At 39.0% G+C, this 15500-nt stretch overlaps 1 protein-coding gene across 1 annotated transcript in view; it reads right to left on the bottom strand.

Moving 5' to 3' along the window:
- Positions 1–15500, bottom strand: part of LOC104412552 (reelin-like) — a gene marked incomplete at its 3' end in the record, with an annotated part of 47572 nt that overhangs the window by 12601 nt on the left and 19471 nt on the right. The window contains exons 5-9 of the mRNA XM_010023302.1: positions 11936–12087; positions 8879–8991; positions 7020–7228; positions 3963–4091; positions 2685–2794 (exon numbers count right to left, since the gene is read on the bottom strand). Of these exons, the coding sequence (XP_010021604.1) occupies positions 2685–2794; positions 3963–4091; positions 7020–7228; positions 8879–8991; positions 11936–12087 (713 nt within the window). The remainder of the gene's footprint in view (positions 1–2684; positions 2795–3962; positions 4092–7019; positions 7229–8878; positions 8992–11935; positions 12088–15500) is intronic.

Raw genomic sequence — 15500 nt, 5'->3', positions numbered from 1 at the left:
ATTCTATCTTAACCACACTAGCTGGAAGAGGTCTACAAAAGGATAAAATGCATTTGACTGTGCCAGGGATACCCATTATTATTTAATGGGTAATATCTATCTGTGACAGGAGACACTAGTGATGTTTCAGTTAATGTACCTGATTTTTCTAAGACTGTGGATGAGGTCTGACAAGTTGCTATGCATTGACCATTTTCTTGCCTTTCCTCTTCATCTTACTTCAGAGATATAATCCAGCATATATATTAGTACATTCTGATTGCAGTCTTACAGATTGCAAAAATGTGCCGCTGCTTCTCTTAATGAAATCCTCATACTTCACTGGACTTCCTGGAACTAGAACCTGCCCTGATGTGTTTTAAGTATCTATTAAATATCATACGCTTTCAAATGAAGTAAAATTCCAAATTGTATGTGCTCAAAAATACTCCAGATTTGTTTCACTATTTTACTTTATCTTCATCCAATGATTTCTTATCAATGGTGTTCATATTTTGTGAAAAATATGAAGGATGGGAAGATGAACAAATCTTAGTATAATCTACATCTCTGCTATAAAGAAAAACATTAATCTGGGTATAGACAAAATGGGATACACCTGGGTGCATCCCAAAGCAATAACTTGTGGGCAATGTTCTGTCAATACAATATGATAAACAGGCCTAACCATGAAGAGTGTCATCTTTTCAGTTGAATAATGCTTATTACTTGGAGTTATCCGCTTGCTCTGTGACTTTTGTAATGCCATCCTAATAGCCACCAATTTGAAATCATCTACAATAAGCAGTATTTACTCCCTCTCCTTGTTTTATGATGCTGCCCATCATAGCAGTGTGTCAGTACTCCCTGGCAGATGCACACTAAATTCCTGTTAGCCCATCAGATTTCATGTGATTTCTAGATTTTCTCACTTTTCAGGGTGCAAAAATTCTGTTCTGTTTATTTGTGTCTTTGGAGGTCTTTTTGAGGGGGTGGTAAAAGTAGAAGGGTTAAAGATGTAATGATGTCATTCAAAATGAAAAAAGCTTTATGGAAATTGGCAGGTTTCCAGTGTTTCTAAAAGATGGCCAGCTTCCAGATTTCATTTAAAACTTAATTCACATAAGAAACAGTTGTGAAGCTAAAAGTCAGAGTGCTGAATCCTTGAAAATTTTCCTCTTTTCAAGAATTTTAGTAGCTTGCCAATATTTATAAGTGTCCCTATAACACAGTGTAAAGCTTCAGTTTCACTAGTTTCTAACAAAGGAGGCCTGCAATACTTCAGAAACGTTATCATCTTTGACACTTGATTCCCATATCACTGTTGTACACCTCAAACAAATTTCAGAGCAGGCACTATTTTAGACAGATGGTTGGTAAAAATCCTGCAGGATGCAGAATTCTTTGATGGAATTCTATTTTGTTCTACAAGCAAAGGCCGTGCAGATATAGGAATTGTCCATTGATTTTCAAAATCCTGTTTTGTTTTGTTGTAAAGAATTTAGATTTTTGGCTTGATTTCATCTTGCTCTTGTTTCTGTGAACATCTATGAGCATCTCCAACACAAGTTTACATTTTGTTAGGTAGCAAATCATCTTTGCAGATACTTACAGACATCTTCTTAAGTTTACATACCTTAGTTTTCCCTTCATTTTACTTTCTTTTTGTTGTATATCATCTTCTCTAATGACAAGCATTAATACTCTATCCAGAATGTTAAGATGATACTACTTCTCATTAATATGAATAAGATAATAGTTTTCATTCATTTTTGAGACATTATCTTACTAGCTTCAAGGATTTTCTTTTCAAAACTAGGCATTAATCTATTTTAAGAATTTTGCAAAATGTAACTATTTACCATTCCCAGGCTCCATATCAAGCCTCACTGGGAATCACTACAGAATTTCATGGGCTATTGTACATCATGGTAAAACTTTACATTACGTACTTCACAAATCTAGCATAACAAATTCCGGATGTAGTTTACTTTGTCCCAAATCATTTAAGGCTAAGGAGCAAGCTAAAAAATTTGCACCTTCTCACAGTTAGCCCTTCCTATCACGTTTCTTTCTGCATTTCACACATTGTATCTATTTTATGCTGTGTTCCTAAATACTTTTTTTTTGTGATTTAAAAGTATTTACTTTGAAGACTGGCCCCTGTTATCCTCACTGCTTTGCACTGCATCCCTTTTCCTAAAAGAACAGTTCTCTGAAACAGATGGTACTTTCCCCCGGAGTGCCTGAAGACAACATAAAAGTTTTGTCAGTGTTTCTGTAGCAGCATGGCTTTATGGAAGCCTTCTATGTCCAGAAGGAAAAATATGCCCCAGGTGCTGTAACTTGCTTAGGCTGGTGCAGCACATATCCTTAATAAAGTAGTGTAGTACCTATTTATGTAATTAGGAGTAAGAAGTCAGAGGAAATGTTATATAAAGCCCTTGCCACCAACATATTTTCCTGGAAAGCATTCAATTAAAAGAAAAGAAAAAAAGGGTAATCTACTAAGCTATTGTGTTTTCAAATGGCAGAATTGCCCTCTAGCTTCAAAACATGCCTGTTACCAAGTGTAGATAAGAAGAAAAGGAATTTAACAAAATGAAAATCCTTTGATTTGTGATTGTGGAAAAATACATTTCCTTGGAGCAGCATATTATAATGTATTCTTCTGATGTATCATGATCATGGATAAGAATACTAACTATTATCAATTGCCCACATATTTCCAAGGATTGGTCCTGTTTGTCTCCATCGAATCCTGGTGTCACTCGTTAACGCAGCATTAGGAAGGGGAATAGTTATTCGGTTCCACCTGAAATATATATGACACAAATGTTAGCATTTTACACTGATAGTCATAAGGCAAATATATGTTTTGCAGATGTGTTTACTTATCCTGAAAGCATTGTTAGAATTTTTAATGCTAAAAGCTGCTCAAATGAAGCAATGAAGTTATTGCAGCTTTAGAAAATACAAATGAAAAAGAACATGGCTTATGATATTTTCATACAATATATGAATTATAATTATTACATTATAAAACACAGTCATTTTTCTCCCCGTATGAGTGTATGAAGTCAACAAAGACCTTAAGCTGCTTCACTGTAGTGACTTCTCTGTCACAATGGATATCTCCTAAATTGCATACTGAATTAAACCTTCCAGTATGACTGAGCTCTGTTAGATGGGAACCCCTGGGAGTGAGAAGAAGGGCACAGAGGATTTGGTCTGCTGTAGTCTGGGCCATCATTCCCTGGGCCATCATCCATGGGGGCTACACTTCCTACACACACTGGGGATAATGGTTCCTATGAAAGTGGTACAGAAATGGAGCATCACCAGGTCATAGCAATGCTTCAACTACACTTTTTTGTCACAGTCATACCCACTGCCCTGAAGTGTCTACGGAAGTTGGGAGACAGAAATATACAGTATGGGACTTATGCTACACAACAAGATGTCACAGTTCATTTTATGGTCAGAAGAGTACTGAAGAGACTTAATAGAGAAGGGTTGATAGAAGACTGTGGCACTAACAACTATCTCCATCTACAGAAGTACAGACAACATGCTTCACTGTAACTCAATATTAGTATTCCAAGTGAGTGAACATGTCTGAGGATGTAAATATGTCTTTGACTGATGGCTCCTCTGACTGAGAAGAAAACTTCTGTGGCTTTGACAAGGTATAGCTTTGCTGGTAATTCCCAGCATACTGTCCACAGTTGTTAGGTTTGGTTTGTTTTTTTTCTTGTAATTTGTCTTTAGCACCAGAAAAAAATATTATACCACAGAAGCAGCCCCATATATTTTAAATTTCATTAGTGGGCAGCCAGGGAGACCAGAACACTCCTTCCTTGCTGTCCTCAGTTAGTAAAAAATGAAAGATGACACGAGGTTGTGTGCTTTGCTGCTTTCTTCTGTCACCCATAATTCACTTCTCTAATCTTGCATCTCAGCTTTGCAGAGAGCACTCTCACCCGCTGTAGTTTTCAGAGGTGTAGACGGTGCTGTGAGGAAGGTGAGGTCCAGCACATATCTCAGGCAAACACTCAGTGTGGAGCAGGGACCAAGAGCGACCATGGTTGGTTGAAAACTCCAAGCTGACGCTGGTAACACAGTGAAGGAAGGAAAAGAGAAAGACACCATGAGCCTCAGACATCTGGCGTAGTTATGAATGTAGAAGTACCAACACTGAGAAACCACCAAATCTACTATTCCTAATAACTGATGCTGAAATGTGAAATAATTTGAAGCAGATTTTGCATAAAAAAAATCCTGAAAATGCAAACATGAAACAAATCTGAGCGTTTAAAGAACACCGAGAATTGTCTGAACACCTGATCTGTGTTTGGCCACCATCTAGCTAGTGCTTTTATGGTGCTGCTGTTAAATGAGCTAATGTTAGTCTTACATTTCAGCTAGAAATGGTTTCAAAAATAATGAGGAGAAAACTTGGATTAGTCAAAGCGAGACAGCAGGATGTGAGCACAGGACATATATAACTGCCAGCTGATAACCACTGCTTCTTCAGAAGGTGGTAAAAGACCACTGGTTATTCATGCATTGGCCAGCTCTTCCCTTTCATTGCTGACAAATATTAACTTCACTGGACTCCTCAGTCATCTGCCTCCTTCACCCATTGTGCCTAAATGGAGATCAAAAAAGCACTATGGAACAGTGAAAATGGCCAGCCCCCAGTGAGGACTGCAGAGGAGGGGGGGACCTGGGGAAGAACACCCTTCAGAGAGCCCTCATAGCAGACAGAGCCCCTGGGAGCCATGGGAGCCCCTGTGCTTCCCAGCCATAGTGGTCTTTGGAGGCTTCCTCCCACCTCTCAGAGCCTGGAGTGCTCTGTGGTGATTTTTTCTGGATTTTGTAACATAACTATATGTGAAAACTCCAGATTTGTTTGGAAAAAGGCTGCTGTTTGCTGGTTTTATAGACTAGTAGCAAATCAAACCATCCTTGTGCAGATAGTGACATTAGAGAACTCCAGACTCTATGGGACCATCCACTGAGTCTATGACAACAAGTTAATAAACCCATTTTCCCAAAAATTCATTGCGAAGTTCCATTTTCAAAAAGGTTTTACTCGATTTTTTTCCTTCCCTGTTTCACTGCATATTTAAAATGCTCCACTGTTGTCAATCTAGGAGTGTAAGGAAGTCCTTAGATATCTGACATTCTGAAGACCTTAAAAAAGAAATATAGAAAGTATTTGATTTATTACAGATTTAGTATTTTACTGAAATACTCTTGTAATTTCCCCCATGTAATTAGCTTGTAATATTCTGTTTTATCTTAAATAATGTCAGTGAAACATTATAAAATGTTTCATCACCTTAATATTAAATTATTGGATTATAACTTCACATTTTCACTATAATTTGCTGACAATATGACTTTATTTAAATGTTCCATCACTGTGATACTGTAAGTATGTACTAAAACAGTTTATGGAGGTTTTCACTAACTTATTTCAGATTCAACTGTACTGATACCTTGTAGGGTCATACTTATTGAATGCATTCAGTGCAAGTCTCTCCCACTGAAGTAATGAAAGCATTACAATAATGCTCTAGACCAGGAGATGGGAAATGCTGCTATATTTTGGACATACAAATGGGGATAATGGGGACCTAGTGCTCTTTTTGTTATGAAGCTCACTTCTGCTTTGGAAATAGTTTACACAAATGAAGAATATTAATCTTTCAAAATATATACTAATTTTCATCAGATAACAGACTGAGACAGAGACTTTATATAACATGCTTACAGTCCAGGAGTGTTTACAGGCAAAGTTTTCTCGTTCCATGTAGAAAAATATTGCTGCTTTCCCTTTCTATCAAATATAAGTGCAATGCCTTGATTTTTGCCGCCCACTGAATTCTGCTGCCCTGCATGGCAGCTAGGACTGTCAGTGCTAATGCAGCTCTTTCCAGTTGGAAGTGGATGCCCTGGAACACGGATGTGAAAGCATTTACAGTCTCTTACTTTAAGCTCTTGACTCTGGAAAAATATGAAGTAACTTAATCCTCATAAACTATCCGGATAGGCAGTCTCACACGTATGTAAAAAAACAAGGACAGTGGACAGTTTGGTTTTGTGTCCCTGTTTGAAGAAGGATGTTAAGAAACTGGAGAGATAGAGCAGAGGATGATGAAGATGTCGATGGCCTCAAGCACTGAGTGAGGAGGGTCTGAGGATCTGGCTTGCTCAGTGTGGTAAGGAGAGGTGAACTGTGGCAACCTGTGATGGTGCAGAGAGCACTCACGAGGAAGGCAGAGCAAAACTCTCCTCAGTACTGGCAGGTACAGCACAAAAGTCAGTGACCATAAAGACATGGCTTTAGAGTTTTGTAGTGGACATTAGGAAACATTTTTTCATTTAAGCAGGTCACCCAATATGCATCCATAGAGGTTTTCATGTCACAGATAAGCAAAGCTGTGGCTGACCTGACTTATGTTGGTAATAATCCCAGCTGCAGCAGTAGGTTTCACTAGATGATTCCAACCAACATGTCTCTGATTCTACAAAATATGGAGCCTTCTTCCTTAACTCCATGGAAAAAATTGAATGTCCTAATGAAGTGAAGCCAGCAGAAGAGGTCTGTGAAGTCCTCATACTGATGGTTATTAAGATGGAGAACATTTACCACCAGGCTCAGCAGGCAAGTTTCTGCCACTGCCTTTAGTACTTTCCCCCTTACACAGTATTAAGAGGTAAATCTCATATCCATTAGAAACTGAAGCAAAAGTCATTCTGAAATCATGAGCGTATTTCAGAATAATGGACTAAGAAAAGTAAGGTTTGACCTGGAAAGCTATTTAACAGACTCCTTATTGCAAATGAGAGATATGAATCTGGGTCTGTGGAGATCAGGAGAAACATTAGCTTTTGCACAGCTTACATTTTTCATTATTAATTCTCTCCTCCTTTCTGAGGGAAAAAAATATCCAAATACTCATACCGATGTTATAAACCAAAATGTAATAGAAAGCTGATAATCACAGGAGAGACCTCGCCAGTGGTACCTGTTACCAGGTTGATAAGTTCCACAACCCAAATTGATGGAAAACTGGATCATGTGAGTCACTGTGGAAGGAAGCACTGGAAGGACGTGGAAGTAATCCACAGCCCAGACATTCCTGTTGTGGCCTTGATGACTCTTCTGCTTCAGGCAAAACTTGGTTGCAGGAGTCTGCAGCTCCGGACTAATGACAACAGAAACCAAAGAGGGAACCTTTAAAAGAAATTAAATGAGGTTTAAATAAAACAAATACTATTAAAAGAGGTCACAAGTTACTATTAAAAATAGAAAAGCAATTTCAAATGTTATGAACCAAACATATGATTTTCTTTCTCTCTGCTTTATTTCTATTGACTTTGTTAGCCACTTTTTTCCCACAGAAGATCCCAAATAAAAATATTATTACATGCATAGCTATTAACACTCTGGATACCAGTGCTGCTTATCCCGTTGGTGGGATCAGATTGTTTGGGTGTAAAGACACTGCAGAAAAGGCTGTATCTTCTGTGTTCTGAAAAATACTAGCTTATTTTGTCAGTGCGCTGTTAGTAATGGAAGATGATATTTGTCCTGGAGCCTTTCAGCTCACAGAAGCAAATGCAGGGTAATGACATGTCTAGTCTGAATACGTGAGAATGGAGTAGCAGCATGAGTTCACAGGCGTATGTAGGGAGGATGTGATACTGCTGAAATAAATGAAAGCACTGCTTTACGAAGCTTAGCCTTTGTCTTAAAGTAACGTAATTAGAACTTTATTATGTCAGAAGAGGATGTCAGCTTTAAAACTGCTTGTTTAAAAAAACCCTCCACAATGAATTCAGTGTAATTTCAGATCCTATCTTTCTCCAAGTTCCCCAATTAATTTTTTATTATTTTACAATTACAGTTTCCTTAGTTTTAAAAAGTTCAACCCTGTCTTTCACACAGAAGCAGGCAAGGAGGGAAGCCATGCACAATGAAACAATGCAAGTGACTCAACCAAACTCAGACCAAACCTTGCTGTAAACATTTGCTCTCTGAATGCAGTGAAAATGCACACAGACCTGTGCTTGAAATCAGCTACATGTTTACCACCAAGTTTCCCACACACTGTATAAGCATACTGCAGTTCAATCTCTAGCATAAATACATGTGTATATGTATTACATATCAATTTTTGCTGTCTTTTTTACAGCAGCAGAATAAAAACACCTCAGGGCTGGGTTACTGAGGGCAGACAGGAAGGATCCTGACAGAAAGCTTGAGGTCCTTGCTGTCCTGCCTGAGAGTACTGGGATGTGGTTGCAAGAAGGCTGCATTATCGGCATAGGAGACACTGCCTGTGCACACTGTCAGCAACCACCTCCTATGGCTGAGTTCATGGCCACATCACTGCAGACTCTCTAAAAGGGCATACAACTATGTTTGAAACTGAAAGAAAAAGCGTAAAATGTGAAATTTCCTGCACTAAGCATGGGAAAGACACCCAGGCATTTCCGAGTCACTCTCCTCCCAGCCACTGATCCCACCATGACTGACTCTCTCAGGACATAAGCTCCTGAGTATCAAACAGTGGCTTGCAGGGGCTCGAGTGGGGGCAGGAGTAATTATCTGTGAGGTCAAATTTGACAGCTGAAGATTTGTGCCTGTTACCCCAGCACTAGCGAACACCAGAGTCCTGCTCAGGGATGGAATAATCAGCTCTAACTGCAGAGCCCGTGGTGCAAAGGCACCGTATCACTGTGAGATCTGCACATGATTTATGTGCTCGTCCAGATCATGTTTGACTGTCCCTGTGGAATTCAACATACAGCATTGTTGTGATGACTTGAAAATAGATTGATCTTTCCATCCCATCCACCTACTTTGGTTAAGATGATTTACCTTGTAAGCAGCATAGGTCAGGGTATCAAGAGGTATGTGTTCCCTCCTGCCTTCAATCTTGGCATAAAGCGTGACATCATTTTCATGGGATTCTCCAGAATCACAAGTTCCCCCTATACAACACACATTTGAGGGATAAAAACTTAATTGAAGCCCTTCTTACTGGAAAGTGGAATCATATTAAACAGCCATAATTATGAAAATAATTACAACCAGATGCTATTTAACTTAGGATATGAAACAAAAGAACACCAGCCCTAAGGACACAGTGTATAAGAACTATTTGATCAGATACACCATGCCAGAGATCAAGGACATTGACAATTATGAAAACCTCAAGTACCTCTTTTAATCAGCTTATCAAAACAAGTTTAATAGAAAATGCTGTGCCCAAAGCAATACTTCTATCTGTATGCTTTACATCCCATTTACATAGAAACGCTCTGATTTTTAAGCTCTTGCAGTACACTGTTATTTGGTACTTGCGCTCTGTGCAGCCAGACACATTTCATGTAAGGATTTCTTAAGCACTTCTCAGATGCCAGACTGTCAGCTGAGAACTTTCCTTTGCAGGAAATGAGGAAGACTGCTGTGAACCTTGTTGTGCTGCTGCTTCTGCTGTCTACACTGTATCCTGAAAGGGATGGATGGAGTCTATTGTATCACACAAAAGAGATGACATGGTTGCCACACTGGAATGGCGCATTGTTTGAAATAACTTGGTATCGGTAGAACCCAAAACACTTCTTAACCTCTGAAAGAGCAGCTGTATTGGCGAATATGAGCATTAAGTTCTGCACCATAGTTGTGAGAGGGACATCATCACACTCGTTTGGTGTTCTGGAAAAAAGTTTTTAAAACAAAGTATCTGTATTTGACACAGGAAACACCATTTCCCTGTACACTGTGGGTGCTGCAGGTGTAAAAAAGAACAACCTATGAAAAACCAGGATGAGAAAGCTTCTTTGAGAAGTCTGTAAAGTAGAAAGGTTGCATTGATAAAACAATGAAATACTTTCTCTGTTTTTTTTTTTTTCATTATAGGTAGATAGTTCTTGGTCCAGAGAAAAAGATAAGATGTGCAACTTTGATGTGTATTATACTATAATAAAGAACATCCACGTGCCCTTTCAAATGCTCTGCTTGCCTGAATGTTTAAACCATTATTTATTTAATTTACGCATATGTACAGAATAATTTTTCAAGTGATATCCCCCTGTTCTCTGTGCCTGTCTGCGCTGACAACTTCTCCCCTAAGTTCAGAAGGTTGAGTAAATTTCTTTCCTGTTTCTCTTGCAGGTGTTGTAATGCTTGGAAGAACTGGGAAAAAGCATCCTCTTTTTCCTGTGCTTTATCGGTAATTCACGTAACAGAGGAGACGGGCGACAATTTAGAATAACATGAGGTCTTCCACTCATTAATAAAGTATGTTTTTTCTTGTTGATTCAAAAGGTTGCTTGTGGAGGTCACAAGTTTAGTCTCTGCTTCCGCCTTTATTATTCTATTATTCTCTACTTTTAAGCAAAAATCTTTACCTCCTTTAAACACGGTGTTGAGAGAATAACCTCATGCGATTTCCTTTATTTGTAAAGTTATGGAAAAACACTGTGAGGTACTCAATGACACCACCATGTTCATCTTGATTTTGATGTTGCAACACTGAACTAGTGCAGTTGCACTAACAACAGGGAAGGAGGGGAAGTGACAGGACAGGATTGCTCTCGGCTGCTTTCTTAGCTGTGGGTAAATGAGCCAGGTTGCACTTTATCCAAGCAGGGAAGGTCTGCAGATGATGCTAACACCACATCAGTGATTTTCACAAGTGATACCACAGGTAGGCCATACCTCCTCCAAGACTGTAGCACACTGTAGCATGCTCTGTGTGAATCTCAGCCTGGACCAATAAGTTAGCAGAGGAAAATACTTACGAATATAGTAAGAGTTTTTGAGCAGAAACTATCCTATGGGTTCAGCCAGGTAAGGCTATCCCACTTCTGTGCTACTCCTACCTCATCCTCAAGTACAACTCCACTGACTCTGATGGATTTACTCCAGGGTCTACAGGGACGTGGCTGTGGGAAGATATGACGGGTATCTATAAGTCTTCTATGGTGTGGTAAGGATGACGAAGATATGACCATCTCTTCTAGTGATGGATAAAGGGGCATTGTGTGAAATTAGAAGATACAAGACAAGAAGATGCTTCTTCACATGAAGAATTGTTAAACTATGGAGCTGTGGGCACAACAGGCAGGTTCATTTGATTAAACACCAGTACCAAGGATCATTTTAGACACTGTGGAGAGGCCTGCATCACCTACCTCCTACGTCAGCAGGCTGTAACTCTCCCCCAAGTCCTAGGTTATATCTGCCAGCCTTGTGCTGCTGTCTCAGATGTACCTGGACACCTCAAGTGGCAACAGCTTGTGCTTGTATAATGAATCCTGCCTGAGGGGTGAACAAGAGTGAACCCACACCTATATGTGAAACAGCTGCTTAAAGCTTCCTTTATATTAACAGAAACGGAACCCATGCAGTCAGTGGAATCCAGGGAACTACTCAGCTGGTCCAGCACAGCTGTCTCCTGGTGAGCTGAATGATTTTTTCCAACAATGGTACTGACCAAATCTCCTCTAACTATAAAGGGAGTTTAGACACCAATCTTACATGGACACACGTTCTATATTTAAACTCTTTTAACCTGGAGCTAAATGTTTGTATCAGCAAAAAAATGGCTGGATAAACCCATGGAAGAAAAGCCCACCAAGGGCTATTAAACTCAGAGTCCCCTGTCTGGTTCAGAAAAGTTTTCATCTGCAAGCCAGTGTCATCTGGGAGATTTTTTTTGGGAGGCTTTTTTATGTGCCCACTGCATTTGTACACTTGTGTAGGCATCCAGAGTGGTGGACTCTCGTCTGACCCACAGTGGTCAGTCTTACATACTCATGGGCACCACAGATCAGAGCTATCCTCTTCTGAGGATTATTTAATATAGTCCTATGCAATTTAAATAGCACATGCTTCACATGTTGTATTACATTAGGAATATATACTCACCCATACTGAAATAAAATCTTAAGTTCCCATAACCTGTAGTGTCCATGTAGGGGGTGCATATTTTTCTTTCTCCATCTCTGAGAAATACCATAGCTGAGCCAGATTCCAGCGTCCCACATTCAGTACCAGTGATGGCTCCAAATATGTCCCACCTGGAGAGGCCAACAATGGGCAAAGAATGTGCAGGAGCATGTTATTGATGAACTCACACAAAACATGTTCTAGGGGTTCATTTGTACATACATAAGTAGCTGCTTCCACCCTTCCAGAGGACAAAAAATAAATGCAGCTTTTCAAATATGATCCCTATGACATTGCTTACATATTCAGTACTAGTTTTTAAACTCAGTTAACTGAAATAAAACAAAGTGAATGTAAATATCTTAAATAAAGGGAAGCATGAATTACTAAAAGAATGAGGTTTTTAATGAATGCTATTACCAAATATTTAGTGCTGTATTGTTCTATTACCTTCATTATTTTTCTGCCATGAAAACGCTTAAAATATAATTGCATTCTTTTTCATTTTGCATAATACAAGATTTACAGATCAATGAAACTTGAATAGGCACATGTCCACCATGTCTGCTATACAATCATTAAATATGTAGCTGATAATAGCTAAAAATGATCTCTTTTCATCTTTTTGAGCATTTAGGGTAGCAGTTTTCAACTGACACATGAACAGAGTATGAAAAAAGGCTGCTGTGTTTCTAATATGTGATGATAAAATCTTTCTCATTTTTTTCTGTACAACATTTTATCTTACTTTTATTCAGTGATAATTAAAAGAGCTGTTGCAGAATTTTTCAATTAAATATTTTTTATTGAAAATATGTTTTCATCATGAAAGCATTGGTTTCTTCAAAACCTGGTAAATATAAAACATTTTGAAGGATTAGAAACTGCTGAAAACCTGCACATTATTTTGGTCTGATATGTTATTATTCATGTTGAAGCCTTTATTTATTTGTAATAAAGTATTTTAAAATTATAAGGCTGCTAAAACAGTGAAATTATTTAGAATCACTAAATCCTGATAATCCAATCATTTAAGAAGCCAGCATGATTCGGGATGGATGAGAACACACTGAAGTTCGGAAACCTTTGTGGGAAGGCAGAGCCTTTTCCTGTCCCCTTCCAGCAGAAACAGTCTCTAGCAGCTATGTGCCATATGACAATTTCAAAACCTGTCATTTCATGAACGTAACAGTCTATTTATCAGTTGAACCATTCCAACTATTTCAAAATGTATTTCTAGGATTCTCTGATCTTCTTAAAAGCTGCCAGTTTCTGCATTGACCTAAGCTGCGACAGATCAGCAATGTGCCTTTTTGGAAATCCTTCTTTAAAACTGTCAGTCATTTACGCAGGAATTAGCAAGCTTAACATCACTGAAAAGCTTTATGATACAAATATTTTAATGGAAGTGCAGTTTAACCTAACCCTAATTCTGTCATGCAGACTTCTTAAAGCTGATGTGCAGTATAATCAAAACACAATTTTGAAAATGGGTCTCTTGGGCTGAAGGCAAGTGCAGAATTAAACGGTTGTGCCTACTTTATCTTACATGACAAAATCTCACAATGCACCATTGATCTTTTGTATGCTCTATTTAGCTCAATTAAAACACTCTCTGTAGTGACCCACAAAACAACTTGGGGCCATGAATGATGCAGATCCTGGATGTTTCCAGGGATCCTCTCCTTTTAGGCAGCATTAGAAATGAAATGCAGAATGTTCTACAATGCTAAAAAAAATAGCACTTAAATAGAAATACATCAACACACTTTAAGGACAAATAGAGAAGGAACCTGGGTGATGGTATGAGAGATGTGGACATTCTGGATTTAACATTACATTTGAATTGATTTATGCCTCAGAAGACTCTTGAAATTCTTCATTACAAAACAAGTGATAGAATGATGTCTGGATCTAAACTAGATCAACTGAACACGGAAGTCCAAAGCAGCAATGTATCTGCTAGAGGCAGAGGCAGCCTGATGTGGGGATCTGTCCACTTTTAGTACCAGGCCCTAATGTAAGCAATTAAAAGAGAATAGCGGGGGGGAAGACATGGTACTAACAACGGCAACCCCTATCCATGTAGCCTATTACTTTAGGTGGGACATGCAAAAAATACCGATCAACTGCTTGTTAAAAATAACAATAACTTCTCTGCCTCCACTGTTAAGCTGTTTCAGATGTCTCACCTCCAAGACCATTTGGTACAGAGTCAGATGGTGGTGACCACTACATGTGAGCTTCCTTTTGCTCTCACTTATGAGCGATGCTTTTGCCTTTCCATGAATAATAACATATCAGACCAAAAGAGCTGACAGGCTCCAGCTGATATTACAAACGGGAGTCTGAAAACTTCCTGCAAGCTCTGCCTCAGGTATAAAGTGTGACTATTTGAATACAGCAAAACAATATTTCAAATACCATTTAAATAGCTTTCAAAAATTTTTCTCCAACAAGGGATTAAGGAAACTCATATACTTGCAGATGTGTACAATTCCCAAAGCCAAGCCCCACAGAAATGTTGCAAAGAGGGACAGCGGTGGTGATGATCTTGTATGATGGGGATGTAGTCCATAACAGCACCCAAGCTCACTGTCTATTCATGTTTGCATGCAATTTAAACTTCCGTTCTTACAGTAACAATTGAGAGAAGTGAAAAGCAAAAACAATTAAACAAAAATAAAAGGATAAAGTTGTGAGGCCTTGGGCTGGCTACTTACTGCCTTGGAAAACAAAGTTACCCCCTCCGAGGGCAGGTTCCTGGGACTGCATGCATGATAAGAGAGCAAAATGCATCTGCTGGCTGCACTCTGCCTCAATCCTAGCTGGGAACGGTGGCACCTGCAATTGGAGCCAGGCACTACGTGCCAGATAAAATGCAATATTCCTAAATAGGAAGAAACTGTGCATTTGCTAACCAGGGTTACAATGAGCCCAGCTTAGCTTAAGTAATACCTGCTTCAGCAGAGACAGGATCTAGAAGACAGGGCACATGTCCCCAGGTAGCATGCCCATCTTGCTTTTTCAGGATAGAAAAGAGACTGAGAGAACATCTCAAATGTATCCAACATGGTCACCTAACACACAGCACAGACATACTTATTTTCTTCCTTTTGTCTGAAACAGCACCTGCTGTGCCATGGGTTGATTATTTGAACTGGCACAGAGTTCACAGTGAATATTTTTCCTGTAAGACTCAGATAAACTGCATGTCCATGGAACACATTAGCATGTATTTCTTAAAAAGTGCTCTTTGCCTTCAGCACAGCATAGGCAGCATTTGAATCAGCTGCTAACAATCTGAAGTACTTTGTAGATTAAAATCAACATTCAGTAGAGACCCATAAATTGACAGTGTATGTTCCTCATTGCCGTGGGGTTACAGCAGCTAATGAAATGTTTCTTCAGAATGACTACCTAAGTCACAAGCATGACTCTTCTCATTAAAAAAGTTTGATTACAGGATGGTCTGGAGACAGACTGTTCCTTCTGGGCTTTCTGGACTTGTTCCTTCCAAAAATCCACAATCACCTGTTATTTA

This window comes from Nestor notabilis, unplaced genomic scaffold (genome assembly GCF_000696875.1).
Source record: "Nestor notabilis isolate BGI_N333 unplaced genomic scaffold, ASM69687v1 scaffold22191, whole genome shotgun sequence".
NCBI classification, from domain to species: domain Eukaryota; kingdom Metazoa; phylum Chordata; class Aves; order Psittaciformes; family Psittacidae; genus Nestor; species Nestor notabilis.
Note: the sequence above shows the minus strand (reverse complement) of the source record. Positions and strands in the feature narration are given on the sequence as shown.